This window comes from Typopeltis vanoorti, chromosome 4 (genome assembly GCF_054136105.1).
Source record: "Typopeltis vanoorti isolate ZY-2024b chromosome 4, IOZ_Tvanoo_1.0, whole genome shotgun sequence".
Taxonomy (NCBI): domain Eukaryota; kingdom Metazoa; phylum Arthropoda; class Arachnida; order Uropygi; family Thelyphonidae; genus Typopeltis; species Typopeltis vanoorti.
In genome coordinates this window covers 18,423,862-18,437,024 of record NC_143552.1, presented here as the reverse complement: position 1 = coordinate 18,437,024, position 13,163 = coordinate 18,423,862, and the positions used below count along the sequence as shown (strand labels likewise).

Below are 13,163 nucleotides of genomic sequence, written 5' to 3'. Positions count from 1 at the left end.
ATTGTTCCTAAAATTGAAATGTGCGACCCATATAATCTTATTTTGCAAGGAAAGGAAGCAAAATGTCATATTTATTTCAATAAATGTTATTTAAAAAATATAAATGTTTGTCATAATATTTCCAATGCAAACAAACATTTTGATCGTTTATTTTCGCGCATGTGAAATTCGTTTTTATTTGGGAAGAGACACAATAAGTAAATTGTGCAGCAAAAAAAGGGTCAACCAAGAAATACAGTGCACATAATTACAATAATCCGTTAACTGCAGGGAGGGGAGGGTAATTGCATTTTAACAGATAGAATGCTGATGAAGTTTCATCAGCATTCTTCCTTTTTATAAGGTCAAAGGGATTTTGAGTATATTTGCGAACAGATATATTCAACATAACTTAGCCAGTTTTGTTGTAAAAAGTGCTGCATTTGAAGAAATATTAGCGGCATAATAATAAAATAGCAAAATTCATAATGCTTCAGAATAACTTGATAATTTTGATAATACCAAAACAAGATGAGACACATCTGTAGAAATCTATTATTATTATTATTATTATTATTAGAGTCCTTTTAATTATGAACTCTATAAAGATATACTTAATAAATTTGTAATTTTGTGGTTTTAAATAAATAAACTAGTTTCATTTTGTCACAGATGGTTTCCACTGGACTACCTGGATTTTTAGACTGTTATTGTTATCGATATTGTAAAAACTCGATTGTAGCTTAAATATTCCAAAGCACATTACATCAATTTTTTTACTTAGGTCAAGTCCCATAAGAATGTTGTAAAAAATAGCCTTGTTTGTCTCTGTATATTTTGTATTAGATATTTTTGTAAATAGCCCTTTGGAAATTAACTGTTTATACTTCTTTAATGTTTATTGAAAATATTATGTCAAATATTTATATTTTTAAATAATATTTATTGAAATAAATATATCCTTTTGCTTTCGTTTCTAGCCAAATAGCATTATATGGATCAGTTTCATATAATGAAACTGATCCACATTTCAATTTTAGAAATGATTTTTTGTTATTCATAAAGACAAAATAAAAAAAAAAATGTTAAAATGCTAAATTGAATTACTCGGTTTCCGATTGTTAGTCTTTTTGGTATCAAAAATTTATATCCAATGATATTTTAGCAGATTCTTCGCCTTCGTCTTTTATTTATTTGTATTATGCATATTACGATAATATCCAGTGCATATCCTCGTAGATATGTTGAAAATATAATATGAAAAATATCATATACGGAATGATTCAAATTTTTTGTTCATTTTGAAGACTTTCTAATACTCCCCCCCCCCTTATCCTCTCCTGGAACTCATTTGCATAACTACTGTAAATTTCTACAGGCTTGTAAGCTTTTCTAGACAGTATTCAAAATCTACGGCAATCGGATTGTACCGTGAAGCTTCTAATTCTGTACTATTTATTTGCAATCTAAAACCAGCTGTTCTATTGTCTGCTGAAATCATGTGAAATTTTAGAAATAATACGCTATATTTTAACCATGCAAAATTGTTTATATGCATACCACACAAAAGAAAGTTCAGTAGTATTATTTTTGTTTGTTTTTCTTTAAAAAAATCTAAATATTACTTCTGCTGCTGCTGGAAGCTATTTCTGAAATAATCTACGTCTTATAAATACTTGGTAATCTCCTCTTAGCTGGCAGAAAAGCTGAAGGATTATTACTCTCAGCTATTGAGAAAGAAAGGGGAGAACACTAAAGTCACACTAAATTGCCTCGAGCTGTAGTGCAGAATACATCAAAATGTCTTGTTTTCTTTTCGATTATTGATTACAGATATCCTAACAGAAATGCCGACATTTCGTTTACATGCTTATACATTATTTATGCCAAAATAATTTCTTAATTTATAATAATCAATTTCACTTTTATTATCGAAAAATTAGAAATTATTTCATACAGTTATCTTGAAAAAGAGGATTTGAATTATTTTCAAAGAAAAGGTGCATATGCGTTTCATAATCTTCTTTTTTGGGGGGGGGGGGATATAGACCTAATTAATCTGCGGATATATCGGAGAATTTATTTCATAAATCGTTCGCAAGACAACTGTTACAAACGTAAATCACTTGGGGAACATACCCATTCATTTTAGTGTAAAATAGTAGCAAAGGTTCAGTTACTTTAGATATCTAATCTAAAAGAAAATGTTATTGCTGATAATAGAATCTTGATGAATAATTTTTCTGACATGATTTCTCTATTCGTTATGATGTGCGTTTCTTGGAAGTGCGTTTCTTGTTATAGGCAGGTGAGAGGTAGCTACGAAAGTGAGATAATCCGATTAACCGTTCTCTTCAGTATGGGGGTTTATCACACCTTCTAATGGACATGACGGTCAAATTGCACTTCTTATCCCGGTTCTTTCAACAGGTGGGCTGAATCATATCCAGATTTAGCTGGATGTCTATAGATTTCCTGGCCATTTGGGAGGCATTTTGAAATGCGTTCCAGTGACAACAGAGGTTTTTTTGTGTGTTGCTGATATTTGTATTAATTATTTGGGTAAGAGCAGTTTCTATATCACATAAATAAAGCATTTGAATTTGAAGTTTATTATTATTTATAAATTAAATTATTTTTCAGTTCATTTTTTTAAGAATATATTAATATAAAGGTAAGAATATATTATTCAATTAATTATTAATCTTATTTTACTGATACTCGTTTATTTTAACAAAACCAGGATACTAGTGTTTCTATTTTTGTATTTTTTAAGCTTTTAACGTAATTATTTATTTTATTTATAGTTTATTTTGGATTTAATAAATATTTATTTTGCTTTTGATAGATTAATTCACATAATGATGCCAAGAAAATTTGAATCCGGAGCTAGTAAAAGAAAACGACTTAGAGAAAATGAAAAACAGCTAAATAGTCAAAAGGGGACAATTTTGTCTTTCTTTCGTTCTGAAAATGAAGAATTTCGTAGAACTGAAGTTGTACTTCACAGTTCTCAGAATGAAAATGAAACATTGGTATCATTATCAGGAGGAGATGAAAGTGAAAATGAAGAACATCAAAATGATGTAGAAAACATAGGAGAGAAAGAAGTAAATGAAACAAATCAAGAGGATTCTAAAGAAAATTTTCAATCGGAGTCTGTACTTACCAGCAAGCCAGCTCTTATCCTACTGATATAGCAGTATGGCCACTTACTATTAATGAACAGTTTATCGAGCATATTTTAATAAATATGCCCCAGAATGTTGGTAAAATTGAAAATTTAAAAAAAGAATACACAGAACGCAGTGGATGTCAGAAATGTAAATGAATCGCATTTTTACTGTAAAAAGGCGAATGGAACAAAGGCGAAACGAGAGTGGCTAATTTTTTCAGAAACCAGCAAAGCAATTTACTGTTTTGTTTGTAGATTGTTTTCTAAGTCAAATAATAGCTTAATGAAGGGTTTTAATGACTGGGGAAATATAACACGAACCTTATGTGAACACGAGCATTCTACTGAGCATATACGAGCGATGTGCACATATCGCAAAAGAAAATCAAGTTCTGTAAATAGTCGAATTGATTCTGAATTGATCAAACAAATACAATCTGAAGAAAATTATTGGAGAGAGGTTTTAAAAAGAATAAAAGCTACCATTAAGTTACTGAGTAAACTAGGGCTAGCATTTAGAGGAAATACAAATGATATTTTTTCTGATTCTTGCGGAAATTATTTATCATGTTTACATTATTTAAGTGAATTTGATGATTTTTTAAAACATCACATGAAAATGTATGCCAACTGTGGTTCTGGCAGATCAAATTATCTTTCTTACCATTCTTGTGATGAATTCATAGCATTAATAGCTAAGAACAAGAAAAAACAAGAGAAATATTAATATCAGAAATTAAGGAAGCTGCTTATTTTGCAATAATACCCGATTCAACGCCAGACATGGCCTATAATGACCAACTAGCTATGATATTTAGGTATGTTGCTGCAAATTCTGACATTAGAGAAACGTTTATCGGGTTCATCAGAATTACACAACACAATTCCTTATATTTAGAAGAGGTAGTATTAAAAAAATTAGAAGAATTATCTTTGGATATAAAAATGTGCAGAGGGCAAAGCTATGATAACGCTGCCAATATGAAAGGTATCTATATAGGTTTACAAGCTAGGCTGAAAAAACGTAGTCCCTCTGCACATTATATACTGTGCTCTAGTCATTCCTTAAATTTAATTGGCAACTATGCCGTGGAATCTTGTCCGGAAGCAGTGCAATATTTTTGTTTTATTCAAGATGTATATAATTACTTTTCATCTTCAACAAGAAGATGGGGTATACTCCTTAAACATCTAGAAAAAAAATCTTTAACAGTTAAAAGACTAAGTGAAACGAGGTGGTCCACAAGAGCTGACGCTATATTGGCTTTGAAACGTGGATATAAACAAATTAAAGACGCATTATTTGAACTATCCATTTCTCCTCATGAAAAACCTATTTCTAAATTAGAGAGCTCATCATTGGCTGAACATTTTGACAAACCAGAAACAGCAATTTTAACAGTTATGTGGGACAAAAGTTTACAATGAATAAATGCTACTATAAATCTCTACAAGATCCCGATATGGATTTGTTTTTAGCTAATAATTTGTTACACTCTTTAGTTTGTTTTATTTTAGATATAAGAAATAGTTTTGCTGCTGTAAATGAAGATAGTGAATTTATTAACAGATGAGACAAATTTTAAAGATGAAAAGGAAAGAGTTAAAAAACGAAAAAAAAATGAGTGACGAAGTTTCACAATCTAACAATGAGATTATATTACATGGGAAACAAAATTTCGTTGTGAACACTTTTAATGTCATTTGCGATAAACTAATTTTGGATATTAATGAAAGAACAAAAAGCTATTTCGATATATTAGATATGTTTGTCATTTTTTTGAAGGAAGATATAGATCAAGACAAGTACAAGACTAGTATTGATAAAATTTTACAAACTTATGGGACTGATATTGATCCAGAAAAATTTACTGATGAAGTTAAGCAATTTTTAATAATGATAAAGGAAGAAAATTGTTCAATTAAAAATATGTAACAAATTTATAAACGATGGGTTAAGGTGGTCTACTTTTCCGAACATAGAAACAATTTTAAAAATATTTTTGACGATGCCTATTTCAAATGCAAGTGCTGAACGCTCATTTTCAGTGTTGAAACGAATAAAATATTATTTAAGAAGCAACTTGCACCAAAATAAAACAAGTGACCTGTCGTTATTATGCATCGAATCAGATGTAATGGACTCGATCAATTATGATGAAATTATAGATATATTTGCTAAAACAAAAGCCAGAAAAAAAAACTTTTAGTTATTAATTTTTTTATTTACATTTGAACTGATTTAATTTTATACTTTTTTTAAAATGCAAATATATGTATACCAATTGTATTGTGTTATTAAAATGAGTTATTATGGAAATGTTGACTTTTATTTTCAGTAAACTAAAAAAAATGCTAATTTTTGAGGGCCTCATAATGATGTTGCGCCTCAGGCCTCCAAAAGTATAAATGCGGCTCTGGTGGGGGAATAACTTTACTGAATGCAGATAGCACCCTTTTGTCAGAAACAGATGCGATTGTTCAAATAATAAATCCTCACTTTGCCAACACGATTTATCAACTTGTTTTATATGAAATAGTGCACAGTGCTATTTTCAATACACTGGATAAAGAGAATAGAAATGCATGAGAAAGAAGTTGCTGTTTCATAACCTGGATAAGAATTTAGCAGTAAAGATGGATGGGATATCAGCATGTATGCTAAAAGAATGCTCTGCTGAACTGGTTAGGTAGATTATTGAAAGAGTGGGTTTTTCTGAGGTTGTTATGATACAAAAAATAAAATGAAAACCAACTCGTTTCATCATCAGTAATTTGTGACTTCTTCACAGAGTAAAAATTAATATAAATGTAAGGCTAGCAATTGTAAACTAAAAATTAACAAGTAAAACTTGCAGAACCAATTGCTAGTATTAATATTAGAAACACATGGAGACAGATGTGGAAGGTGACATGAGTCATCTGCTTTTCAGCATTGTTAGGGTGATTAGCTGAAAAGTTGAAATCTGGTATATGAAAAGATCCGATAAAAGATTTCCAAATGGCACTTAGAATCAGTTCTTGATTCTTACAGAGAGAGCCATGAGAGAAAAAAAATGACCATAGTTGATTCCTTTATCTGGCAACAGAGCAAATTGTCTTCTAAATAAGGCATAGAGCTCTTGTCCCAGTCATTATCATACTCTTTGCATACACATCATGATGTGTATGCAAAGAGTAATGAGCTAAACCTCTGAGATGTTCTTTTTCTTCTCTCAAAACTTTTAGAAGTCTGATTTATGTAGGAAAAAGTCACAGGAACTAGGAATTTTGTACACCCCAGGATGTTTGTAGAAGGAGTTAATGTTTTTTTTGGAGAGTGGAGAAGGCTATGGATGGTAAAAATAGGTTTGTTAGCCACTCTGATATCAAGAAGTTTGAGGAGATTGTCAAGCAAAATTGACAATCTTGCTTGAAAGCCTGCTGATTTGTGGGATTAGAAAATAGTATTTGTTGGACAAGTGTCCAAGCATATTCATTAAGAACAAGTTGGTGGAGTAGAAGTTACAGTGCTTCTCTTTTCTTTTCATCACTTTTTTTGGATAGAGGTAGCGCATTTTTTACGAGTATGAATGATTCCTGTTCTTTGTTGAGGCTAGTGTAAAAACAATGAAAGGAGGTGGCGTCTGGTAAACATCTAATGATGCTAAATTTTTTTGTGATGAGTACATCCAGAAAAAGGTAGTCATCCTTCGCTTTCAATTTCTGATTTGAATTTTTTTGATGCAATGAATTGAGTGAGGTGTGGAAATATATATATCTATATATATATTTTAAAGAATAAATTTTAAATGACTTTAAACCGAGATAAAATATTAAATTTTAATGATAATGATACACCTTGTTTCAGCCTTTTACAGCCGCCTTCAGGTATCCACTAAAGGTAGAACACAGTAATAAAAAATTGAAGTTACAAAAAACTGAGAATTACAGGTAAAAAATGCAATACATAATATATATATAGAGATAGAGAAAAAAAACCCAACTAATTGACATAAATATGGGCACTGAAATAAGTGGCTTTTCTCTTGCTGTTGTTGTAAAATGATACAAAACATATTTGAAGAGTGAAGAGATGAAATGTTGGCCTTCTGAAAAAAACAATTTCACACTTAAGAATCATAAACAAGACAATTGGACAGTGGTCAATGGAGATAATCAAAAGCTTGGCAGCAAAGTATTAACAGACAAAATGACAACCTAGAAAGAAGTTGTGGATAATGATTGTAATTTTTTTTTTTTTTTATATCATCAAATTCCTGATGTATACCCTCAGGGGATGTACATGATATAATAGTACTAAATGAAAAATTTACATCATTACTGACTTCCTATCTACAATTTTACTCCAAATCAGTCTGTAAAATGTCAGGGGCTCCAATATTATCAGGTCTTATATTTCTGTCTTCTAAGACACTTTTTACTGTATCAATCCACCATATCTTGGTCTTCCTTTGGGTCGTTTTCTTGCCAACCTGGTTGAGAACAATTGTTTTGCTAATCTTTCCACGCCCATTCTGTTTAAGTGACCATACTACCTGAGATTAGCTCTGCTAATGCATTTCTGGATGCTGACAATGTCAAGTTCTTTCCTAATATCCTCGTTTTTAATATGATATTGCCATTGATGCCATCTGTTCATGCCTCTAATCTTTCTCAGGACTCTCATATCGCGGTCTCTCGTCTTTGGTCAAGTGTTTTACTTTTGACCCAGCTCTCAGATCCATAAGTTAAAATTGGTTTAAACACTGTCTTGTATACAGTTAATTTAGTGTTTTCGCTAATTTTTCTCTTATTCCAAATAAATTTATTCAGTTGATTTCCCACCATATCAGCGTTGATGATTATGTTGTCCATTCCCATATTGAATTTATTCATCTTCACTAAAAAGTGTGTCCAAGTAGCAGAAATGTTTTACTTGTTTAGGTTCTCTATTCACAATGCAATTCATGTTTTCAATGTTTCTGCCTATTTTCATTGTCTTTGTCTTTTTATTGCTGACCTTCATACCATATCTATTACCACAGTTATTCTATTTAGTCAGGGAATCTTGCTGACTTGTAGCGGATTTATTTAGAAGTATAACATTATCCACATAAAGCAAAGAGCTGAGATTAACACCTCCAATTTTGATATCAGGTTTAATGCCACTTTCCTTCATAATATGATCCATATAGATAATGAATAACAGAGGGGATAATGTACATCTTGTCTCACAATAGATTTAACATTAAACCACCTTCCTGTACGTCCTTGAATTCTAACTGGTGACTTAACACAAATAAAGATTAAGTATTGCTTGATATAATGCCCCATTGACAGCATATAACTGTAGCATTTTGAATAGCTTCTCTCTTGGCAACTTGTTATATGCTTTTTCCAGATCTACAAAACTTAAATACAGATCTTTGTTATATTCCCATGATTTCTCAATTATCTGTTGTAAAGTGAAAATCTGATCCTGACAGCCTCTATTTAGTCTGAATCCAGCTTGTTTTTCACCAAGCTTTTCTTCTACAATCCTTCTCAACCGTTTCCCAAGTATGCTAGCATAAATCTTACCAAGAACACCCAGTAATGAAATGCCTCCGTAATTCTCACATTTAGTTTTATTTCCCTTTTTATTGGGTACTATGAGAACTCTACTCCAGTCATCTGTAATTCCTCCCTCTGTCCAGGCCTTCTGAACTAAACCATCATATTTCAGCATTTCTGGTCGAATATCATCTACTCCTGCTGCCTTTCCACATTTCAGGCTTTTGATGGCTTTTCTACTTCAAGTATGGATATGTATTCTTGACTGCTTGCCTTGTCAGTGTTTTTACCACTATGCTGTCATCCAGTGGCGCACCCAGAGGGGAGGGGGGGCAAGGGGCCTGGGCACCCCTTAAAGAAAAGGAAATAACACTAAAACATTTTCCAAAAATCCTTTCCTAATTAAAATTCTTTTTTTTTTTAAAATTTATGTTGTGTCGTGTTCTCTACGTCTATACTACTTTTGAATTAGCGATCACTGCAGATGCTCAGTCATAGGTCGTATGCAATGCATAGTGTGTATTCGAAAATCGACTACTCAACTCGGAACCCCCCCCAAGGTTAAATCCTGAGCGCCTGGCCCCGCCAAGATTAAATCCTGAGTGCACCACTGGTCATCACTGGTTGTTTCATTTAGCAGTTTTTCAAAGTAATTACTCCTACTTCAAGGATATCCTTTTCTCCTGTTTTCATAACACCATTTCTGAGCTGCTTCAACAACCTCTAGAATATCTTGCCACCTTCTTGATATTTACTTTCTATGTTCTTGCCAAAGTCCTCCCATGACTTTTGTTTAGCCAGTTACACAGTGTTTAGCTTTCTTACATTTGTCTCTGTATTCTCTAAGAGCACAAGCTGACTTATTTGCCAGGAACTTTTGATATGCTTTCTTCTTTTCCTTCAGTGCCTCTTTAACTTCCTGTGTCCACCATGCAGTTCTGATTTTTCTATCCTTGAAGACAACCTCACCACATGCCTCTCTGGCTGAATCAATCAGTGTTTTTTTCAGGGCTTGCCACTGAATCTCCAAGGTTTGGTTCCTGCTCTCAAACTCTTTCATTTTTTCTTCAATAATCTTTGTGTATTTTAGTCTACAGTTCACATCTGAGAGCTGCTCAACTTTTATTGTCTTTAAAACTTTCTTACATGCTCTTCTTTTCAATATGAAATTCAATTTTATCCTGCTCAATAAATGGTGATCACTTCCAATTTCAAATCCTCTGTACACTCTGGTGTCCTGCACCAGTGGGAAAACGTTACTGTCAACAATAATAACATCGTCAATGAGACTTTTCTTATTCCTTGCTTCTTCTCTCCATGTGAATTTATGCACATTTTTATTTTGGAACATTGTGTTAGTAATAACCAGTCTATGTCCTGAGCAGAAATCCAACAGGTATTTGCCATTATTATTAGCTTTGCTCTTTTCTCCAAATTTTCCGAAAATATTTTTGTTTGTCTGACAATCATTTCCTACTCTGCTATTTAGATCCCCAACAAGGACCAACTTTTCCTTTTTCATTGTGTCAGTTGCTTTCTCTAAAGCCTCAGAAATATTCCTCCACTTCTACCTTAGTAGAACTTTGTGAGGGATCATAGACACAAATAAGTCCCATTGTCCAGCCTTGTATTTAGTGTTGAATACTATGGCTACTCCTTCTTTTCCTTGATTGTCATTGCCTGAATATAACATTTTGTATTTATTGCTCCGAAATATCTCACCAGTTTTTGTCTTTTTTGTTTCAGTCACCCCTGTTATGTCGATCTGGTACTTATCTAATTCCTCAGCTAGCTCCATTTCTTTGCCATTCAGGCTTCTTATGTTAATAGTACCGATCTTGAACTCTGGTGATGTTGAGTTGGGCTAAGTTTTAGGATTTGTTCCAGTAGCTGACTTTTCACTGTTTATTCTTGTTCCCTGGTGAAAACAATGGGGGCCTTGTTTAACCATGCGACACTACACTCCAGCCGGCATGAAATTTTGTCATGTTGTACCATCATTTGAAATTTTGGTTTAAGCCAATAAGAATACAATTTGGTCGGCTAAATTGCAAATTGCCAGCCCATTCTCATCCGTTCAGTATCCAGGTAGATTCCTAACAGATTGCACCACAAGAAGGTGAGGATTAACATTAGGGCAGAAGTCCTGGTCAGTTCTCTGCATTCATTTGAAGGCTATGTGCCGGTCATCTCTCAGTTTTATATAGCTTTGACCCTTAAGCACCCTTTTTTTTTAATATATACACAAATCCCACACAAAAGATTACAAAACCTATCATGCATTAGTGCAATATGTGGGCATGTAATCAAGAAGAAAGAAGGAACATGTCAATATGTTCTTGAAAAACTGTCATTTGCATTCCTTAACGATAACTGTGTGCATGTGTGAGGGGAGGATGAAAGAGATGAATAACATGTTCGTTCAATTTGTTTAGAGCTGGACTGTTAATGGATCTTATCTGTCAGTTGCTCATGTGTTTAAAGGGAAAAATGGAAGAATTGGGATGGCTGATTCGGCTGAACCATGTCCATGATACCTGTTAAAGGGGTAGAAGAAAGTGACTGGATAAGTCTTTGAAAAAGAGAGGGGTCACTCATTAACCAGATAGTCCTTTTCAGGTTAATATTTTTTTTTTTTTCCTAACAGAAGAAAGAAATAAAGCAAGGAAAAAAAAGACTGTAGAAGTAAGTAAACAATATCAGAAATAGAGAATAGGATAAAGCTGTGTTAATGTTTCACTGTAGTTATTTCTTTTCTCTAGTTCATGCTAAATTTATTTTTAACTTATGATAAAATTGTTCTGCACTTGAAAAATCTCTCTCTCTCTCTGGAAATTATTTCATTTAAAGTACGTTGCTCTTTTTTTGCTATATTCTTCTTGACTTCTCTTTGGTTACTTAAATGTGTTCATAAGTATCACAAATGAGAATCAAGTAAAAAAAAGTACTTTTTTTTTTACAGAGATTGCTAACTTCAATGAATCAGGAATGCATATTTCCCAATATTGCAACATTTAATGCTCTGCTAGAGGTTATCAGCAAGTATACTCCATTTCATGTGGCTAAATCTCTTGCCTTCAGAGTTTGTGCAGAGATGAAAAAATTATCAATAGGTAATGAATTATTATATTTTTTGGCATAATTTTTAGAATGGGCTATTTTAAATGCTGATACTATTAAAAATATATTACTGTACTAATTCTAACTCCATAAAACTGGGATATATAGAATTTATCTAAAAATCAATTAAAAAAAAACTAAATTAGTAACAAACCACATATAAAACGTGTTGGTTACTTATTTAATAAGTAATGCCCCATCCCATTTTAAAAAAAAAAAAGAAGCAAAATGTTGCTCCTCATCCATTTCACCAACATTTGTGGTATAAGCCAGTATAAATAATGTCTAATAATCACTTGCAAACATCCAGACCTTACCTCCTATATCTAACTATCAGATTTCAACTTCGGATATCGCTGTACACCTTGACTGTTCAGAATTCACTCTGTATTATTCCTTCACCACATGGATAGCACTTGTGCTTTTGTGCTATTCTGAGCTCCATGGCATAAAATGCTAAATTTGCAATGCTCTGGGTTTGATCTCACCAAAGATTTTTTTCATTATTCAATTCATCTTCATTCTCCAGATTCTGAAAATCACATTGATCTCTTTGATTACTTACAGTTCAGTTACCCAAACAGAAGTTATCTTCCAAAACTGACTTTCATGTTTCCAACTCCAATTGATTTTTCTTTTCAAAGTTCACCAACCAACCTGGAAAAGATGTTGGGAGTATATGCTGTAATACAAATCATCCACCTGCCATCCAGAACACCATATAATCCCTCTTAACTCCCTGGTCATCTTCGATTTTTTCTTAAACAGTTTTTCTTCCAAATAAACTGTATAGGACATTTCTCCTTTTGGTAAGCTGGGCTATAATTTTGTGTAGGTTTCCTCTTCCACAGAATGCTCTTTATTCAGTCATTCTCAATACTATATCCTTCGGCACTAAAACAGTACCAAGTGCTGTTTTAGTGCTGAAGGATATAATCCCAATAATAATTGGGACTTCTACTCTTCCTTTACATGATCTGAATTCTGCTTCTGCTTTCCTAATCTGAACACCTATGCTGAGCCTGTTGCAAATTATTTTCTCTGAAACAAAGCCCTCATCCCCCCCCCACCACCACCACCACACACACAGAATTCAAAATTCTGACCCACTAATCCAACCTGTGGTTTAACATTTTTTTTTTTCTTAGCCTTCTAAAGTTGCCTAAGAAAAAAATTTCTTTTACAAGTGACTTAACACAAAAAAACCAACCTCATTTTCTAGCACTGAAGACTGCAACAAATACAAAACAGCCATCAACAAATCCAAATCTGGAAGGGCCAAATGCTGAAAAACGCACTTCCCGTATATATAGTATCCATGTCTTTGGTTCAACGCAAAGGTAATTAGGCATAA

At 32.8% G+C, this 13,163-nt stretch overlaps 1 protein-coding gene across 1 annotated transcript in view; it reads left to right on the top strand.

Annotated features, from left to right (window-relative positions):
- The window catches only part of LOC150107135 (small ribosomal subunit protein mS39-like), a 369,834-nt gene that overhangs the window by 95,892 nt on the left and 260,779 nt on the right, over positions 1 to 13,163 (top strand). Inside the window, exon 7 of the mRNA XM_090391018.1 lies at positions 11,652 to 11,802. Within this exon, the coding sequence (XP_090247144.1) occupies positions 11,652 to 11,802 (151 nt within the window). The remainder of the gene's footprint in view (positions 1 to 11,651; positions 11,803 to 13,163) is intronic.